Here is a 20900-nt window from a genome sequence, read left to right as displayed (position 1 = left end):
GGAGGGAGGGAGAGAGAGAGAGAGAGAGAGAGAGAGAGAGAGAGAGAGAGGAACAGGAGGGGAAGAGGAAAAGAGGAAAGAGTGTTTTTAAAAGCTTGGATGTGGCTAAAGCACTGGATATTTGGGGCAGAGGAGAGGGGAATATAGGGCGAATGGAAAGCAAGATAGGAGCCAGTTGTAAAAGGGCTTTGTATTAGATGAGGGCCTGAACTTCACCTTGTAGGCAACTGGGAGCCACTGACGCCTTTTAAGCAAAGTGGTGACATGGTCACATCTGTGCTTTGGAAAGAGGCACGTGGAATGCTAAGTAGAAGATGTCAGTCACAAAAGGCCACATACTGTATGATTCCATTTATATGAAATGTCCAGGATAGGCAGATCCATAGACACAGAAAGTAGATGAGTGGTTGCCAGGGGCTGGGGGAGGGAAAATGGGGAGTGACTGCTAATGAATACCGAGGTTCTTTTCGAGGTGATGAAAATGCTGTGGATTAGGAGGTGGTGATGGCTGCACAACCCTGTGAATATACTAAAGCCACTGAATCGTAGACTTTAGGAGGGCGAATTTTGTGGTTTGTGAATTCTATCTCAACAAAGACAAAAGAAGAAAAGAGGCACATGAAGAAGGATGGATGATGGTGGGGCTAGGCTGGAAACAGGCAGGCTACCAGAAGACCTCTGCAAGTCTGCAGCACCCCCAAGTGTGGGGGCCCTGGGCTCCCACGGCTCAGTGCAGCTGCTAAAAGCACTGGCCTTCTGAAGTTCAAGACTCAGCTTCCCTCCTCAGGACTGCCCAGGACTGATTTTGCTGTGAAAGGGGGCATCAGAGAGATCCCAAGACACCCCAGCCCGTAGGCCCACCTGCATAGCCAACATATCACACATATCCTGCACGAGATGCCTGGGACCAGAGCGACAGACAGTCACCTGACAAGCCACACCACCTATTTTTGAAGACAGGCGGGTCCCTTGGTAATAGAACAGGCACGAAGAGGCTTTGCCATAGATGGGGAAATTAGGGCAGAAAATAACACCATGAAAACAGAACTGTCTGTTCAGAAATAAGAGACCCCCTCACTCATACCCCCAGTGTACCAGGGCCTGTCTCAGCCCCTGAGAATCTGGGATCACCAGCTCCATGCCGGGTCCAGGGCGCTTCTGTCTGCCATGCACTTGCCTGGGCCACTCTGCTACCTGGGGCCGGGGGAGAGACTGCAGGGGCAGGGGCGCAGAGGAAGCCGAAACTACCCTCTCAAAAGTCTTTTCTGTTGGGCCCTGAGCATCTGTAACCAGGCTGTGAGGAAGCACTCACTTCCAGGGGTGGAGGGTTGGGGGTGTGGGGAGAAGGGAAGGGCTAGCTCCCTAGTCTTCAAGGGCAGAAGGTGCTCTTGAATGGAAGTGGGAAGGGAGGGGAGCCCTGTGTAGGAAGCCTGAAAGGAGCCTGGGAAAGACTGGGGCTGGGGACTGGGGGCTGGGAGCGGAGAGTGATGCTCGAGGGCTCCCCAACTCTCAGGCAGGGAACAGCTTTATTTTCACTCTGGGTTTGTGGAGAGAGGGCAGGGCGAGGCGGAGCGGGTTTGAGGGGGAGGACCTAGCTGGTTTTTCCCAGCATCCCCCAGGCCACTTCTCTCACCACAAACCTCAGTCTCAAGCCACTTGGTTGTCATGGAAACAGGCCGGAATAGAACAGATGGTCTCCACTAGCCAAATTCCAATTAAACAGGGCAGAGATGGATAGGGAAGGGAGCGTGATGTGACGAGGCCGCAGAGAGCTCAGCCCCCAGGATGGACGGGAAGCCCTGGGTCACCGTTCTGGGAGGGGGACATCAGGTGGGTAGAGAAATCTGCCTGGGGGAGGTCACCACCCAGTCACCCCTTCAATCCTCAAAGGTGGGGGCGTCGTGCTGAGGGAATGTCAGCTTGGGGAGGGGCAGCCACAGCTTTCCATTTACAGAAGTGCTGAACCAGAGCCACATGCACGCACACACGCACACCCAAGCACACATGTGCAGCTGAACGCTGCAGTATGCACACAGGTCGACATGCTCAGGAACACGTGGGAGCAGTGCGGGAAGGTCAGGCAGAGTCATTGCACAGAGACATTCCTCTAACATAGTACAAAGAAAATGCTTTGGAAAACCAAGTAAGCAATTTATTCTCATTTATTTAATAAACATGTATTAAGAATCTACCAAGTGCCTGCCAGTAGGGCTATAAACACACACACACACACACACACACACACACACACACACACACACACACTGCATACGTGTGTATGCATGTGAAGGATATCAAGGACACAGAATAAATTCACTCACATGATCACTGCTGCGGTAGGACTGGTCACAAAGTGCCATGATGATACAGGGAAGAAATGATGAATGTGGGAAGGAGAATTAGAGAAACAAGAGGTGTCCCACAGGAGGTAAGATTTCACTGGGCTTTGAAGGATGAGTAGGAGTTTGCCAGCTGGTGAAGTAGGCGTCCTCCAGGCAGAGGAGACAGGAACAGCAAAGGCATGGTGGACTGAAAGGTCAGAGTTTACAGAGGGCATAAGCCCAGTGTGAGAGGAGTTTGAAGTGTGGAGGAGTTGGTAGGAGAGAAGACCCCATACAAGCCCTGGTGTGAAGAGTATAATTTCTGACTCAAACACGAACACCCCACACAAAGAACCGTGCCATCTCACAGCACCCGCCTATCAAACCACACATCCACGCACAACTTCACACACACATAACCGCAGTTTCCTGGTGCTCATAAATGTTGAGCAAATGGAAAAAAGATGATTTTGTTTACTGCAAACAAAATAAGATGGGAGGGGAGGTGTCAAGTAAAAGGGAAGCATCAGAGGTTTTCCTTTCTTGGCATGGGGGTTAAATAGGGTTGCCAAAAACAAACAAACAAAAAACAGAAAGAAAGGGGCACGGGAGGCCAGGCACAGTGGATCACGCCTGTAATCCCAGCACTTTGGGAGGCCGAGGCAGGTGGATCACCTGAGGTCAGGAGTTCAAGACCAGCCTGACTAACACGGTGAAACCCCATCTCTACTAAAACCACAAAAATTAGCCAGGCATGGTGGCAAGTGCCTGTAATCCCAGCTACTAGGGAAGGCTGAGGCAGGAGAATCGCTTGAACCCAGGAGGCAGAGGTTGCAGTGAGCTGAGATCACACCACTGCACTCCAGCCTGGGCAACAGAGTGAGACTCTGTCTCAAAAAAAAAAAAAAAAAAGAAAGGGGCATGGGAGAAGGAAACCTCATAGCTTATCGGGGTTGTGAAGCTAGCCAGCTCCCATCGGTTTACTGTACATTTATGGGACACCTACTGTGTGCAAGGCGCTGAGCTAGGGCCTGCAGAGATTTTAAGGCTGGGCCCTATCCTTCAAAGAGCTCAGGTACAGAGTGAGGGGAGGACAGAAAGTAAATACTAAACAATACAGAAGGGGTAGAGGGGTTGGTGTCTTCGAGCCTTGCATTTCACAGGTGGGTGTGTTGGGGCTCAGCCATCATCGGGAGCCAAGGCCGAGGAGTGCACTGGAGAAGCTGGGAGCAGTTTATTTTGACTGGAACTTAAAATAGGTCTGTGTAAAGTTGTGGGAGTGTAGAGCAGTCAGTGAAAAAGCAGTTTTGGAAAAGGAGGCTCTGGTTGCAGTGAAGGCCTAGACCAGTGTTTTCTCAACTGGGGTGCTCTTGTCCTCCGGGGAACATTCAATAAAGTCTGAGGACACTTTTTATTGTCACACTGCATAGGAATGGCGGGATGGGGGTGGTGGTGCTAGGATTGGGGAGGGGTCCTGCAGAAATGGGATAAGAACTCACAGCAAATCAGAGGCAGGGGTGAAGTAGGGAGCCACGGCTCCGGTGCACAGCAGAACTGGGCTTTCATCACAGAAATGGGAAGAGCCCAGGGAGGGCTGTGTCTTGGGAAAAAGAGGGCAAGGGTGGCTCTGGACAAGTTGGGCTTGGACTGCGCACAGGTCAGGCTGAAATCAGAGAGGACAGATTGGGGGGTTGTTCTTTTCAAGTCCCAGTCCACAGGCCGTGGAGGCGCTGGTTTTCTTCCAGGCATGCTCGTGGCTGGGTCTCCCTTGGCTGTCCTGGTCACGTCCCAGCGCACTCCTTCTCAGCCTCCAGGTTTCAGAATCAAGGTCACGGTCCCAGAGAAGCCTCCCCTCCCCTCCCCTCTCCCAGTTCAGGCCCCCATGTCTCCACCATAGCCCCAGGCATAGTTTCATCACCTAAGTAAATCTCTGGGGGCTTTGTGCGAAGATTACTTGGGAGACAGAGGCCTCACCTGTTTTGAGGCCAGTTAATCCGTCACTACTATACTCTCAGCCCCAGCACGTGCAAGGTTTCGGACGGGAGAGGGACCTCTCATTCTTTTGCCTCAACCCTTCAAAAAGAGGGAAACTTCAAAACCTTCAAACAAAGGGGAAGGAGGCAACTTCTTTCCCCCTTTCCCCTTTCCTTCCTCCCTCCCTCTCCCTGACCACCACAAGCCTTACAAAAGCAGATCTCTGCCCTTGGTGCAATCTTGCAAAAGGGACACAAACCCAGAAACCTGCCTGACTGTTAACGGAAGCATCCCAGAGTTAGAGATGAAAAAACGTCCAGTGTCCGCTTTTCTCCTCACCCTAACTGCCAGTCCTGGAGTCACCCGGTCTTCAGGTCCCCGCTCATGTGCATCAGCCTTTAACCTCAATTCCAGTTGCTTAAAGTATCTTTTTCTTGACACATAGAGCCTGGCACATAGTAGATGCCCAAGGAACATCTGCTGACTGACCTCACCTGAGGCGTTTGGGCAGTGTTACCCACAGGGTGCCCCATGACACCTTCTTGCCAGCAGAAAGGGTCTGCAGCCAAGTGGGTCAGTGGGTGGGGTGGGTGGCACCGTCAAGGAGGGCACCTGGAGACGCTCTCTGGGTGGCCATGGGGGCCTGCCCTTCCAGCAGGGAATATTTAGGGGCATCCAAGCAGCCTGTGGGGGAGGGCGGCGAAAGCAGGTCACTAATCTCTCTTGGAGATTAAACACCACACTGGCTTTGGAGACCAGAAACCAGCTGGGGGAGGGGGCAGAGGCCTCGGGAGGGCTGTGGAGGGACAGAGGGCGAATCTTACCTGGGAGGTGACAGCCCAGGGCAAGGATGGGGGTGGGGGCTTCTTTTCTGAGGCCTGGGCAGAGCCCAGAAAGATCTCTAGGGTTGTGGGGTGGAAGGAGAAGCTGAAATTAGGAAAAAAAAAGTCCATGATTTATTAACCAGAGTCACTAATTATTAACCAGTTCGACTCCTGGACTTGAGGCCCCAATTCCTGGCCTCCCCCAGCTTCCTGAGTGTTAAGCTCCCCAACGTGCCACGCCTCCCCCTTCCCTCCCCACTCCCTACCCTTACCCCTGACTGTGACTGTCTCTGCCCAGCCTTGCCCCTATCTCCTCCTATCTCCAGGGGCCCTGGTGGCTGCTGCTACCGAACACTAACCCCTACTCCCAGCCTTGGGGGTGTCAGAAAAGAATGGGACTGCAGTGATTGAAACTTATTTGGGGCAGGCGAAGCTTGGCCTGGATGACCTGAGGGGCAGTCATGTCCTCTGGCCCACACTGCCTTCATTTCTAACCTCCTCACCCCCCACCCTCCGGAGGGCAGCTCCCATCTCTCCCGGGTTAGCCTCAGAGTTTGGCGAGGGGAGGCACCTTTCGGGGCCGCAGTCCTGGGCCCGGTGTTGCTTGCCAGTGAGACATCTGATGCCGGGGGGTGCCAAGGAGCGGCAAGCCTGGGGACTTGGGGAGAAACTCTAACCAGAGTCTTCTGGGCTTCGGGGGCAAGGGATGCTGCAGACCCTGAGTGGCCCCTGTTGGTATTCAGGATAGAGGCTTCTGAATTGCTCTGAGGATACATCGAAGCTTAGACTCTCCAGGGGTGAGAGATTCCTTCAGCCATTGCTGCAGGAACCCAAACTCAGTCAGTTCCACCAAAGAAGCAGAGGCAGGAGCAGCAGCCTCTGGGGTGGGCCCCTTCGAGGGGCAGCCAGGACCTGCCTGGGAGTTGCGTTAGTGCCTGGATGGCACTCATGAGCCACCTGTGGGTTGGTGGCCCCTGGACTTCCAACTGCAGAATGTGCCTCTGTATCCTAATGCCAAAAGCGGGGCGCCCCACCCTGCCACATCCCGTGGCTCGCCCTCCCAGGGCCATGACATGTCACAGAGCCACTGCACCATGGCATGAAGCACCAACAGGTGACACAGGAGGCTGCCAGATCACCCTACCTGCAGGATCCCTGTGATGCACCTCCTTCCATGAGTCACCACACCCATCCCCAAGCAGCCCCACATCCATCCCCCATGACGGTGCAGGCAGGTGGGGAGCGCAGCCCAGCCCACCCCAGGGTGAACTGATGCAGGCAGAGGGGACTGCTCCACAGCCCCGCCATCCCTGCCCTGTCCTGCCCTGCCCACGGTCCCACTGTACCCTGACCCTCTGCATATGCTCCCTCTCCCTGTCCTCTCTCTCCCCATCACCAACTTAATTCCTTAATTCCTACTGGAGATAAGCGGATCTTTCATTGAAATTTATCATTAATCCAAAGGAAAACAGGGGTGGGAAGGGGTGGGGGTTGGGAAAGGGATAGAGGGAGGTAGGGAAGCTTGGAGGGCCCACCCACACTGCCTCCTCCTAGATCTGGGACAGCTGTGGCAGCTGGGAATCCTAGGCTGACATCGCCGGGTGGGGCAGCCCACATCTGGAGCTGTTACTGGGGATCCAAGGGGAGCACCTGAGATGGTGAGGTGTGTGAGACTCAGGAGAGGAGAGATGGGGGCCGGGGCTGTCTGTAAATGCCTGCAGGATCACATGTGTTCCATGCGATTCCAACACTAATGGGAGGGAGCTGCAGGGGGAAGGGGGAGCTGGGGGCAGTCAGAGCTGTCCTGGCTTCCATGGAGGGTGGTAAGTACCCTGTCAGTGGAGGGATTCAGCTGCAGCTGGAGGATGACCAACAGACCGGAATGTGGTTAGGGGTTTTAGGAAGTGAATGGGGTGCTACAGCATTTGATTTCCCTTCCAATGCTGAGGCTCCAGGATTCTCTGACATCCTCTCCACCTTCCCCTGCAGGGCAGGGAGGTACCTTCAGCTGCAGGCCCAGTTGGGAGGCTCTTTCCAGACCTGGGTCCGGCAGAAGAACAAGTGGGCTCAGGTTATTTTTTTTTTTTATTTTTATTGAGACGGAGTTTCACTCTTGTTGCCCAGGCTGGGGTGCAATGGCGTGATCTCGACTCAGTGCAACCTCCGCCTCCTGGGTTCAAGTGATTCTCCTGCCTCAGCCTCCTGAGGAGCTGGGATTACAGGCATCCACAACCATACCTAGCTAATTTTTGTATTTTCAGTAGAGACAGGGTTTCACCATATTGGCCAGGCTGGTCTCGAACTGCTGACCTCAGGTTATCTACCCGCCTTGGCCTCCCAAAGTGCTAGGACTATAGGTGTGAGTCACTGTGCCTGGTGGGCTCAGGTGTTTAACTCATCTTTGTAGAATGAAGGAGAATGCAGGCCCCTGCCTAGTGTCACTGTCCCTTCATGTCCAAGCAGGTTGGCTTAAGGAGAGTGAGGGGCTTATGATGGCGTGACCCACAAGACCCCAGCTCCATCTCTCCACCATCCACCCAGGCCTCAACCCAACTTGCATTCCTGCCTGAAAGAGATGACACTCAGGGGGCACCTGCTGTGTGTGAGGTCAGAGGTCAGAGCGTGGATGCCATGCAGTGCTGGACTGGATATTATGTTTGTTGCTGTCTACAGCTCCCACCTCTGTGCCTGGCACATACTGAGTGAATGCCGGGATGAACCTGTCTACCTCTCCCACAACACATCCAGGGCGGTGGGATTCATACAGGGACTGGCACTGGGCACTTGGGGCAACCAGAATTCTGCACCTTGAGTGAAACCCTTGCTTCCCTTTCAGAAGGGAACACAGGAGGCACCTGCCTAGGTGATCATCTGGGGATGGGGGTGGATCTCCAGTAGCCCAGGGGCCTGAGACTAAGACATACCCTGCTCACATTGACCACCCTGGAGAAGTCACAGGAGCCCAGCAGAGGGGCTCCCCACAGCGTTCTGGGGCACACACAGCCAGGATGGCTCCTAGGCCTGGCTTCCCCAGCCCCAGGGAACGGACCCTCCTTCTCCAGACTGGGAGTCCCTCTGAGTGGTAGCTCACAACAGCCAAGTGGTGCGAAGACTTTCTCTGGATCAAGCAAATTATTGCTTGTGCTAAGCACACCACATGTGTTATTCATTCCTTCCAGCCCCTTATCATCTCATCCCATTGTACAGCTAAGGGAACTTGTTTAGAGAAGACACAGATATACCCACTGACACAGGTAAGTCATAACAGGCTGAGATCATTTGACTCCAAAATAACCACTGGGTTCAGTCAATTTCTTGGGGAAAATAGTCAAACCAGTTGTTTGTGACCCTGTAGACAAAACAATGATCTAAGACCGACCTTCGCCGGTTCTCTAACTGGCGGCTGGGGGGCAGCGCAGACCCTGCCCGGACAGTCATCATCTTTGATTGGCTCCCCCTCCTTCTCTGCCCACCCTTAGTAGCCAGGGTGTGCCCCCAACCCCAGGAGTGGGGTGAGAGTCCCCCACCTGTGTGGGAGAAGATGGCGATCACAGTCTAATCAGAAGCAGGCGCGTGCACACACGCACGCATGTGCACACACACACACACAGCACGTGACCTCATACACGCACACACATCATAAACCTTCCTCATACACACACAGAGAACATAAAAACACTTGTAAAGGAACACATAAACCAGCACAGATTATCATTACAGCGCAAACTGTGTACACAAGTGCCGAGGGGCTAGCAGTAACAGAGTGATGGGAGATGAGAGAGGGTAATGGGGATATTTCCTGGGAAGGGTGTTTGTGAGCAGAGCTTGGGGAGGAGGCCAGAAAGACCCTGCAGCAGTACTGAGAGGTGGGCGCCGAGGACTGACGCTGTCTCCCTCTTCCATCATTACCATCCCTTCAGGATTGGCCACGAGGCCCATCATCTGACCTCTGGGAGGGTGGGGAACGGAGCTGTGGTCAGGGCAGAGGCAGGCCGGGAGCAGGGGGCTGTCACATACATTCCCCCAAAGGCCCATCCATCATGCCAGTGGAGATCATCAGAGTGTTCTGCCGGCCCAGGACACTGCTGACTCTCCAGGCACCATAAAGACATGGAATAAATCTGGGGAGTTGCTGGGTAGGAGGGTGCGTCAATAGCAGGGCTGGCCACCCTGCCTGGGAAGGGAGAGGCAGCCCCTCCATCATTCTGAGAGATGCAGCAATCTAGGCCAATGAGATCAGGACAGTTCGGGGACCGGGGAGGTGGGCAATCATGATAAAATAATCCAGTGCAGTGTGGCTGTTATTTACACTCAGGGAGATGCCTGTCCCTGCCTCTGCTCCAATTTATGCCTAGGAGTTGCTGCAGAAAGCCTCTCCCACTGATTCAAAACCCTCAAAGGGGCCTGGTCCCAGCAGGCAGAGGAGAGGGACATAAAAGTGGCTAAGCTCGGGGGCCTGGCAGGCACCTGCAGGCCCCAGGGCAGGGGCCTCTGGGCAATGCTGGTCCCCTCGTGCTGGCTGGGCAATGCTCGGGCTTGGATGGGAGTCAGGCAGGTCCTACGCCCTCCTAACTCCTGTTGCTTCCAAGCACTTCCTAGGTGCAGGGCAGATTCAGCCCCAGGAGCTGATCGCATAGCTCTGGCTTGTGTCTGGGCCACAGAGGCCGCGTGGTAATTCAAGCTAACGGAGCATGGATAATCTAGAACAGCGGAGGGTCTAGGAGGAATTTCGCTTTGGCGTCGGCACAGATCAGATGACTGTTTTGCAGCCGCATTACCTTCCTAATTAAGCAAGGGAGTCTGTGAGGCCTGAGCCTGCATGGTGACCTGCAGGGTCAGTGTGTGCTGGGAGGAGCATCGCCCTGGGTGACCCTCGAGAGGACAATTTGCACAGGGACTGTCTGGAGTCAACTCCTAGTCCTCAGCCACAACCCTGGGGAAGGGCTTTGATTTTTCTGCCCCCGTGATCTTCTTCTCTGGGATAGTTCTCTGCCTTTGCCTGTGAAGCTGAGGGCGCCTGGACCCAGGGTCAATGCCTCTCTCTCCAGCTTGCTGTCCTGATCCTGCCTGAGGCAGAGGAAGCACCAACGCTTTTATCCCAGGAGATCAAAGCAGGCGGCACAGGTGAACACCCTAAATCCTTTTCCCCATCCACACTCGCTGGTAGGGGCCCCTCCCTTGCCATCTTTTGGGATCTCTGGGTGAGGGCAAGAGGGCCTGAAACCTTCCAGAAGTTTAGGACAGGCTCTGGCATAGGATCAGCTTGCTGAGCCCTGGATCCACCCAGGATCTGGGGCTGGCCTGGGAACACCCACTGGGGGACCAGGCAGATTATCTCAGAGGAGCTACTATACCCGCCTCTGGTCTCACCATGAGACATGGTGTGTGTGGGGGTGCCCAAATGGTATCAGTGATGCCCAAAGACTCAGGAGATGCAACAGTGATAACATCAAGACATTCCACTCTGGCACAGCCACATGAATACTCCCAAGACACAACAGTATCTGTGGCAGGATATACCAGTAATACAGGTTGAATATCCCTTATCCCTAATGCTTGAGACCCAAAGTGTTCCAGACTTCAAATTTGTTCAGATTTTATAATATTTGTATATGTAAAATGTTATCTTGGGGATGGGACTCAAGTCTAAACACGAAATTTCATTTCTATTTCATATACACCTTATACACATAGCCTGAAGGTAATTTTATACAGTGGCTTTAATAATTTTGTGCATGAAATAATGTTTTGACTGCCTTTGGATTGCGCCCCTTCAGGAGGATACGTGTGGAATTTTCCACTTGTGGCGTCATGTTGGCGCTCCAAAAGTTTTGGATTTTGGATTGGGGATGTTCAACCCGTGCCAAGACTCTCTGAAGATTCAGCACTAATAACTCCCCAAATGCATTAGGCATGTACAACTACAACACCAGGTTCTCGCTGCACCATGGAAGGGACAGGAATGTGAATAAGAAGGTGCTATGTGAGGGTGGGAAGAGATTCTGGAAGCAAGGTCTTGTGAGGACTCCAGGCTTAGGAAACTGTCTTCCTCCATCACCTGTCTGCCACCCCCCAGGAAGAGAGGCGGCTTAGCCACATGGTATAATCACGGACATGGGGCCTGATTTCTGGAATCAGAATCCTGACTCTGCCACTTACTAGCTGCGTGACCCTGGACAAGTTACCTAAGCTCTATCTGGGCCTCATTTTTCCATATGTAAAACTGGGGAAAACAGAAGTACCTTCCATATGAGCTGTTATGAAGATTAAATAAGTAATTACATGTAAGATGTTTACAACAGTGCCTGGCATCCAGGAATTCTCAATATGAGTGTGTTATTATTATCCTCATCAATAGTTCAAATAAGCAACTGTCTATCCACCCAGAATGGACTACTGGTCCCCTATGCCAGGCCCTGGAGAAACCAAGCCTCATCAGCAATGGAGCTCTCAGTCTTGTGATGAAGACAAATGCCAGGCCCAAGTGACTGGATAGCAGGATGGAGAGTAATTGGTGGCAGGGGTGGCATAGATGAGGCACTGGGGGATTTGAGATGAGAGAAGTTATCCTTAGCTTGGGGGGCAGGGTCATGAAAGCTTCGTGATAGAAGTGGCTCTTGACCTCAGTATTTAGATTTCGTATTTACGGGAAATAAGGGGGAATGTGGGGAACAGCATGTGCAAAGGCACTGAGGCGGGAAAGTGCTGGGCATGAAAAGCATGGTGTGCAGGGGAGGGCAGTGGGGGACCAGTTAGGGAGGCGCTGTGCCCCCTCAGGTGTGCTTTAGGTGGATTCACCCAAGGAGCAATGTGGGCAGACTGGAGCAGCAGACTGAGGACGTGCCGCCGTCCTCCCCTGCAGTGGGACCCACATGATGTGGTGGCAGAGCTGGCTAGGACCAGAGGCACCTCCTCCACTGCCCTTGTCCTAGCAGCTGACAGCATTTGTCCACAAGACACTGGGACAGAGGAAGAGGGTGCCTGGGGCACAGAGAACAGTCACAGCAGCTGCCTCCCCAGTCCCACCAGGGGCATGTACCCCAGACCAGCTGCCGGCAGGGGCTGCCTCACAGGGGCGCTCCATGAGCCCACGCAGCCCCTTCCTCCACAGCAGGGCAGACTCACATCTGCCCTAGCAGATTGGTGCTCTCATTTCCACTGACTCATTTGGTGGGCACCTGCAAAAGCGTGGGCTGACCCGTGTGACCCCCCACCATGGGAGCACCCCTAGTAAGCCTGTGTGTGCTAAAAGCCAGTTATTTGGGTGTGGTGCTCATTTTCCTTCACAAGCCTGAGGCATCGAGAAGGGACACGCTTGCCTTGGCTCCTGTCTTGTTTTTTATGGCCACATCCTTCAAGCCATGGTGGTGTTCTGATGACCAGCAGGTATGTGGGCTTGCAGGGGAGGAATGCAAAGCACAGGGGAAGGTACAGGCAGAGAGGAGGCTGCCGGCCAGCAGGCATCAGAATCTGCTAAGAAACAAATCCTCCTGTCTTTGGTGGGAAGAACCACAAGATGGAATCCAAGGCCCTAGCACAATGACTGAGGATAAGATACTCAAGCCAGGGAGGGGTGGGACTAGGAAGCCCCTGCCAAGGCTACCTGCTGGCTCTCTGCAGTGGCTGGCTCTTTTAGCCATGGATGAAACTCCATCTATAGGTGAGGGGAAATGCTTCCTCTCCAGGGTCCCCAACTCCCTACATTCACTTTTCAGACAGAAAGGCCAAGATTCAGGCCAAGACTGTTGTGAGGACTCCAGAGTCCATCTGTGGTGCCAGGGCGTATATCTCAGAGCACATCCAGATGTACACAGTGTGGGAGGCTGTGCTGTCCCCTGTCCCCAAGGGCCCTCCTCCATGGAATGATGATTTGCTGAGCTTCTACCCAGCTCCTCCCAGAAAAGGCCAGCTCCTTAGCCCTGAAGGGAGCCGTGTCCTTCTCCTCTTCAGGCAGGGGGCAGAACTGAGCATCCAAATGGGCAGGCAGGACACGCGTTTCTAGCTTTGAGAAGCAAGCATTCCAGGACTTCGTGGGGAGGGACTCCATTTAAGCCCGTAGCTTGAACTCAGACTCCCAATGGGACATTCTGGTGCCCATGGCCACTGGCCTGTTTTGCTGCCTGGGCCACGCCCGCAGCTGTGTCCCAACTCCCGCAGCTGTGTCCCAGTGGAGCCACCAGCCAGTGGAACTAATGTCCTCTAATGAGATCCGGGCCAGAGTGGCCTAGCGGGTTTTATTGTCTGTGGCTTGGTAATGAGACTCCTCATAAACTGAGAATGAAATTGGGGTTTGTGCTGACCAGAGTGGGTGGGGGATTGTCCAGGAGAGCGCCAGCCCCCGTGCCTCTCTGCTGCTCTGTCTAGTCTGCAACGCTGTCTAGTCCACACCTGCTCTCTGCTCCGGGCCAGGCCCACACCCTGGCACTGTGCCTACCTGTGCCCTGGGGCTCTATGCTCACACCTCAGGGGCGCTGCCCATGTCTCAGCCCAGATACCCAGAGAGAGATGCTCCAGGACACTGCTTCCCCCGCCCCCAGGAATGTTCCACTGTTAGGCATCCTCTATTCTACACCAACTTGGGCTCTGTGGTTAGCTCCGGCTGGGCCACCCTCCAACCTATATCCTCAACTTATTCCTCACTTCCCCAGGGAGCTGCCAGGCTCTGCCCTGCTGTTGGGGGAGTGTGAGCTGGTCATGGCTGGTAAAGTAGAGGACCATCCCATGGACATTTTCTAACATCCTACTGGCCCGGTTCATCCTCTTCCATCTGTCCATCCCCGATCTTTTCATCCTTCTGGTTTACTGGATTTGCAGTCAGATGACCCAGTGTCTAATGTGGCCACAACAGCATAAGATGGTCAGCAAGTTACTAAACCTAGGTCTCCCTTTCCTTGTCTCTAAAATGGAACTAATACAACACTAATGCCATTCACATGGGGCTCCTGAGAGGCTCAGCTGAAACTGTGGCTATAGAGTGCCACAGACAGTATTATGACAGTTCACAAAAGGAATCAGTCTGTAACAGGAGGCTGAAAGGACTTTCTGTCAGTGAGAAGGAGGTGACCCCAGCAGGGATTCTCTACCCATCTGGCTGATACCATCTCACGGGGCAAATGGAGTCTTGGAGGGAGGGTGCTGTTGCCCAACTTCCCCTCAAATGTGGAAGTGAAGGAAGGCAGGGGCTGAGTCCCAGTTCCTCTCTACAGCCGTGGCTAGCCTCCAGATAGGCAATGGTGCCCCAGCTGGGCCACAGCCAGGGAGCGAGGCAGGTGCCGTGAGAGCCCTCAGTGATATGCGGCAGAACAAAGGCCGCACAGCACCTGCTGCCTAGGTAACCCTCAATCACCTCAGCTGGACCTGTGCAGGTACCCACAGACAGCCAGGCTCCCCAATGGGGGCAGGGACTCGCTTCCCAAGTAGCACCTGGCTGGGGACACGGGAAGTGAGGTCAGCAGTGTGCAGGCAGCTGAGTGGCTCTTTCTCAAGGGAACACAAGTAGCAGATTCAGAGGGGCCAGGACCATTGAGAGGGAAGGCATAGGGGATAGAAGTTCACTTCACTGCATGTGCCCACATGCCTGGCAATGTGCTAAGCACTTTTCATACAACATTCTCAATCTCATCTTCACAAACCTCTTTGGGAATGTGTATTAACAAAAACCTATTTTAAAGATAGGAAAACTTTGGGAGGCCAAGGTGGGCGGATCACGAGATCAGGAGATTGAGACCATCCTGGCTAACACGGTGAAACCCTGTCTCTACTAAAAATACAAAAAAATTAGCCAGGCGTGGTGGCACATGCCTGTAGTCCCAGCTACTCGGGAGGATGAGGCAGAAGAATCTCTTGAATCCAGGAGGTGGAGGTTGCAGTGAGCCGAGATCTCGCCACTGCACTCCAGCCTGGGGGACAGAGGGAGACTCTGTCTCAAAAAAAAAAAAAAAAAAAAAAAAGATGGGAAAACAGGCCTATAAAGTGACTTGACCAAGGTCACTCAGCTAGTAATTGGTAGAGCTGGGATTCCAACCCAGGCCAGTGGGCGCCACTTTGCTATCTCATTATGCTGGGCTGCCAAGACGGGGTGATCACCAGGTTGTAGGGAGAGGAACTGAGCTGCCTGCTGCTCTCCCTGCACCAGGGACCACTGCTGCTCTGCTCTCTCCTGGGAGGCTGTGAAAGGCAGACCTCCCACGAGCCCCCCACCCCCTGAGAATACATACCTATTGCCTCCCCGTCCCCCACCCAGGGCAAACCTGGGATAATCTACTGCCCTGAAGATTCTACAATCTGCTGTCAGAAAGTCTTTATTTGTGTCCATCTTGGGTCTCTCCTGTTACACCGAGTTCATCTCTCCTTGTGGAATGGGCTGGGGTACAGATACTATGTTCCGTGTGTTTTCTCATATCTCTTCCCTTTCCGCATCTCCTAGCCCCCAACAGCATGAGAGAATCCAGAGCTTAAAGGGTTAACTGGACTAAAGGGTGTTATCTCCAGCTCAGGGCATTCCCTCTGCAAGGTGATCCCTGCTCAGATCTTAAGTTACCTCCTACCCCAGCCAGCACATCTGCTGCTGGCTCTGCAGACCCGGTCTCTATGGACAGGGGTGGGCATCATGGGGAAACATTTTCCAGTTGGGCTTGGGCACAGAGTGCTGGGTTCCCAGGACCACCCTCTTCCCCACTCCTTGTCCCTTATTCCCACTTCTTTTTCCAATAAGGGGGCTCCTGCTTTCTGCGTCACGAACCCAAGATGCTTCCAGGCACATGTATGTTGCCCACTTGGGCACACATAGCTCTGCAGGGCCCTCATGGAGGACCAAAGCTCATGCTCACACCCTTTTAAAATGCCCAGAGTATGCTACCTCCCCTCCCCACACACACCATGATTTTTTTTCTTAAGCACCCATGTAGGAAGCAAAGATGCCAAATTAGGAGCTGAAAAACTGCCTCCCTTTGCCCCTCCCAGCCGTTTACGGATCATGAGAACTCATCGGGCAGGCCAGGCCCCAGGTAATGCCAGGTTCCAGTGCTGCTCTGCCTGCCAGGGAAACAACAGAAGGCTGACAAGAGAGGAATCTCTCTCCCGGTGTGGTCAAGGTCTTCAGCATCTCCCTGTGAGAAGGCAGAGGCCCAGTCTAAAGCCAAGGGCAGAACAGAAAAAGGAAGCGGCATAGAGGCTTCCGACCTGCCAAAGGGGCCGGTAGTGTGTCCTAGAAGAGCTAACCAAGGGCAAATCCTGGGTGCCCTCCCAAAGTCACCCTCACTGACACTCTGACACATAAGAGACGCATTCTCAAGTCCGGACCACTCACAAAGTCCTAGTCAGAAAGTTCTAAGCAGTCAGTTACATGTGAATATACATTTGATGTTACATATTTATGGCCCTAGTCCCACAGTGACCCACAGACACAAGTACATACACCTCCTACTCCTAGTCCCCACAGATGCACACATGCACAGTGAATGGCAGATCACCAACACAAACACACAAAGCCCTGGATACGTGTGTGCACACACACTCTATACTAAAGGTGAGACCCTATGCAGACTGTCAGAAATGTCACAGCTTAAGTTCCACAACTGGCTCATGACCATTCTAGCCTGGCACACTGGCTAATGTTTAAAGTTGTTTTTTTTTAAATCAGCAAAACAGGTGAATATGCTGACACCTCTCTATCTGTCCGTCTCTGAGGTAGGAGGCATTCAATTCACCAGGTTAGCCAGGAAAAGATACAATCGGAAAAATCGAAGATACATTCACACCTCCCTTGGGTGTTTTCTGTTTGTGCTGAACAATGAACATTAGTCAGCTGCTAAACAATGGCAGTATCATAGACACAGCAACTGGAACTGACCCTCTGCCCCCAGCAAGCCTGGCCCACTTGCTCAGACATCAGCACTAGGGTTCTGGCCAGCTCAACCATGCTGGCAACATACAACAGAGTCCGTGGTCAAGCAGTAGCCAAGGTGGATTCATTGTACAAATGTGAGTGGCTGAGAAGAGAACTGATAACACTCTTCACCTCAACCAGCCTCAGGCAACGAGGGCTACCTGTCCCATATGCTCACAAGTTCAGGTTAAAGAGATGCCTTCTGGGTCACTCAGCCGGGGCAACTGGGCCCAAGTTCTGCAGTATCTCCTCTTCCCCTCCAGTCTTGACTACGGAGGCCTAGAATCCAATTCCAAGGCACTCCACAGTGCTGCCTTATAAATGGGTAAGGAGATTCCCACTTATACATGCTGCAAACCCCAGGCCAGCAGAACTGGTCTTGCCATAATGCCTTGCCCAGCAAGCTGAAGCACACCACTGCATGTGAGAAATAGAGAGAGAGGAAGGAAAATAACCCAATAGCCCCGACACTTGGAATTTCAAAGACCACATGGCAGCAAGCTCTGCACAAGCTGCAGAGAGAGGCTTCAGAGAGGGGTGTGCTGTGACCCGACAGGTCTTCCGAGGGTGTGCATGACACCTGGGGTGTGTGTTCTCTTTCCAGACAAAAGGTGTAGGGAAGCCAATTAGGGAGGGTGTGGTGTAGGTGGGACACCAGCTCAACGCACCTGCTTCTCAGGCAGGTTCTCTGCCTCCTCCTCGTGCTCCCCCATCTCTTTTTGGGATGTAACCCACCTGCCCCACTGACCCTCTCCTCTAAGTTAACAGGAAGAAACCGTGGATTGTCATCTCAGGAAACAGAGGCCTGTGGGGCTTCACCACACTGCTTAGTGAAGTCTGTGTTGTTGAAAACATACTTCTGTGTTTACACTTCAATAGCCAGATTGGGAGTGTTTTGAAGTTGGGGGCAATCGCACATACTCCAGGCCCCTCCCTCTTCCTCTCCTCAAACCCCTAGACCCAGGTTCCCTGCCACAGCCCAGGAAAACCCTGAAAAGAGCATCAGACTGGCAAGTCCCTAGAGAGATGCTATAGCGGGCAATGGGGAGGAAGCTGGCAGATAATGCAAAGTAGGATGTGGACTTGCAACTTCTGGGCCAACCAGCCTCCATCCAAGTGTCAGACTGGGCACAACCGTATCCACCTGCCTCTCTGCACTCATGGACCCTAGAGCAAGCAAGCAGAGAAGGCCCCAGGAGCCCAGGCACTGGGCAGAGGAGTTGGGCGATTCGGGAACTTGGGTGCGTGGATGCTATCCATCAGTCAATTATAGTCGATGGAAGAGCATTTATTAAGTACCTCTCTCAACCCTGGTTCCTTTCTCTGCATCCCACCCTTTCATGTGGATTTTTGGCAGGGGTTGTATCCACCTTGAGCCAGGTGAGTTCACCTCCCTGCTCTCACTTCCTGAGTGGGTGGAGCACAGCAGGCCTCTAGCCCCCAATGAAGGAATTAACCATGAAGGGAATCACAAAGCTGGGGAAAGAGAATAACAAAAGGAGGGGAGAATGGGGTGAGTTCCTTCCCCTTCTCCCAACCCTTCCCACCACCCTTTGTCCATCCCAGGATTACATTAACCCCTAGTGTGCTGGACCAACCAGAGCTCTGGGAAGCTCTCCTTTCTCTGGGTTCTGGATGAGGACATATGTAATTGAAGGGTTCCTGGAAGCTCAAATCCCAGTGGCCAGGCAAGTCCTAGAGCCGGAACTTCTGTATCTTAGGCTGGCTTCCTAGGCCATCCAGTGTGAGAAGACCTCTGGCTCTCACCAAGACCACCCTCTGGGGGCAGGGTGAGCAGTGACACCTGTGAGCCCTGGATTTTCCCTACCCCCCCACATCCAGCAGGGCAGCACCCCAGGCTTCAGGGGTGGAGGCACCCCAGTACCCGCTTTCACAGACTGCTTCCCAGACATCCACCACTCAGGGAGATTGGTGGGGCCCTCCTAGTGAGCTGGCTGGCAGCAGAAGAGGCATAGAAGGGAATGAGGCCAGGCTTCTGCCTTCCAGGAGTGCACCCTAGCCCCGGAACTAGGCAGCCAGACTGGTCTCTCCATAACAAACTGCCTGGCCATTCTGCGGCATCGCACATTGTAGGAACTCGGGATCTAATATTCCTGGCCCACGAGGAGAGGGTCTCTGTACACTGACCCCCTAATCTGCCACCCCAAGGCGGGGACCACGTGCTCCAGTCAAGATCCTCCCCCCTCCTCAAAATCCCATCTTGCTAGAGCTGCAGGTCGTCTCTGGTTTCTACCCAGGGAGCTGGAGGACTCCCCACACCCCTTGACCCGCGCTTGGTGTCCAGCCAGCCGGCGAGCTCGGCAGCTTCTCCAGGGACACAAAGGGTTAAATCCAGGCGAAGGGACTCGGTCGGATTTGCCTCCTAAACGCATTTTCCAGTTCATTCCCCAGCACAATATGCCTGGGCCGGTCCCAGCCTCCGAGCCCACCCCACCCGTCAGAGTGGGCCACCAGGGCCACCCCGGGGTCGGGCGCGAGGTTAACCCCTCGGCTGCCGGCAGCCCGCACCTCGAGGAAGGACACGCGGGGCACCCTCGGGAAAGTGGGTCATGCAGCTACCTGGTTGGCACGAAGCCCGCGGCGTCTCCTCCAGGGAGAGCCCCCAGAGCTGGGAGCAGAGTTCCGAGGGGGAGCCCGGTCCCGCGCCAGGCCCGGAGGTTGCAATCCCAGGCTGCTCCGGCCTCACCCTCCAGGAAAGGAACCGCAGGTGAGCGAGGAGCTGCCTCTGCTGCAGCAGCAGCCGGCTCTCCGCGCCCGCTGTGGGGCGGTGTGGGGCGGGAGGGGGCCCGAGCGTCCTGAGCCGTCTGGCAAAGGGGCCGCCGAAAGAAACGAAGTCCCCCCGCCCCCGCCTACTCCAAACCCGCAACCCATCAGCTCCGAGACTGACGCCCTCCTCCTGGGGCTGTTGTCTCCCACCCCGAGACCGTGATTACGGTGATTATTTTGCATTTATGTAACACGCAGTGTTTCCAAACTGCTTTCCGAGCAGAGAGCTGGTTATTAAATAAATAGAACGCTATTACATATTATTATTTTTGTGAAGAACTGAGCGGAGAAAGTGCTTTCATGCTACACAGGGAAGTGCATCCGACTGCTTCCCTGCAGGGCAGGCTGTTCGGCTTCTCAACCTCTTTCTCCGCCGTGCCACCTCCCACCCCCTTTACCCAAGCCGTGACCCAACTTTTTTGGCTCCTTTCACTCCCCACAATCCAGTCGTGCCCGCCATCCGGCTCCCAGCCCCGGGGAGGCACTGGATGGGGGTGGGGACAGCAGAGGTGAGCGCGCTTACCTGGGAGGAAGAATACGGTCAAGCCGAGAGCGAGTCCCCACCAGCGTCCAGCGGCGCCCGCAAGCCCCATCCGAGCCATCGGGGGCCGGGGGTCCGGCGAGAGGGGCGGCGAGGGCAGCGCTCCTCGCGCTGCAGAAACCAGCCCGGAAGACGAAGGAAGATCGCTGGCGGCCGGCGGGCGCTCGGAGGATCCAGGTCAGCTGCAGCCGTCGGCCGGGGCGGGGTGGGCTGGGTGGGATCCGCGCGGCCGCAGTCCGGACCCCAGGCCGTCGCCGGCTCAGAGGCTCGGCAGATGCCCGCCGCAAGTTGCACGAGTCATGCCCCTTCTCCTCCTCCACTCTCCTCCCGGCGCCGGTCCCCGCCCTCTTCTTCCACGCAGAGCGGGGCTGGGGAGAGGGACCCACCCCCGGCGCGCCCGGCTGCCCGGCTGCGCGGCGCGGGCTCCTGGCCCCAGCGCGCTCACACCCTCCCGCTCGGCTCCAACTTGCAAGCGTCCATGGCCGGCCGTCCTCGGAGGGTGGCTGGACGCGCCCGGGCGGCGCGGAAGGCTCGGGGCCCAGGCGGCGGGCGGCGGGCTCGACGGC

The 20900-nt window shown here is 54.6% G+C and overlaps 2 protein-coding genes across 2 annotated transcripts in view; one reads left to right on the top strand and one right to left on the bottom strand.

The window, feature by feature from the left end:
* NECTIN1 (nectin cell adhesion molecule 1) overlaps positions 1-20860 on the bottom strand; it is a 68534-nt gene extending 47674 nt beyond the window's left edge. Inside the window, exon 1 of the mRNA XM_017870485.1 lies at positions 20317-20860. Coding sequence (XP_017725974.1) covers positions 20317-20395 — 79 coding nt within the window. The 5' untranslated portion in view covers positions 20396-20860. The remainder of the gene's footprint in view (positions 1-20316) is intronic.
* Positions 11033-20900, top strand: part of LOC108528595 (translation initiation factor IF-2-like) — a 10662-nt gene continuing 794 nt past the window's right edge. The window contains exons 1-3 of the mRNA XM_017870467.1: positions 11033-11102; positions 19312-19569; positions 20241-20900. Coding sequence (XP_017725956.1) covers positions 11033-11102; positions 19312-19569; positions 20241-20900 — 988 coding nt within the window. The remainder of the gene's footprint in view (positions 11103-19311; positions 19570-20240) is intronic.

The sequence above is a fragment of the Rhinopithecus bieti genome, unplaced genomic scaffold, assembly GCF_001698545.2.
Source record: "Rhinopithecus bieti isolate Rb0 unplaced genomic scaffold, ASM169854v2 scaffold_5002, whole genome shotgun sequence".
Taxonomy (NCBI): domain Eukaryota; kingdom Metazoa; phylum Chordata; class Mammalia; order Primates; family Cercopithecidae; genus Rhinopithecus; species Rhinopithecus bieti.
The sequence above is the reverse complement of the archived record's forward strand: the minus strand, read 5'-3'. Positions and strand labels throughout refer to the sequence as shown.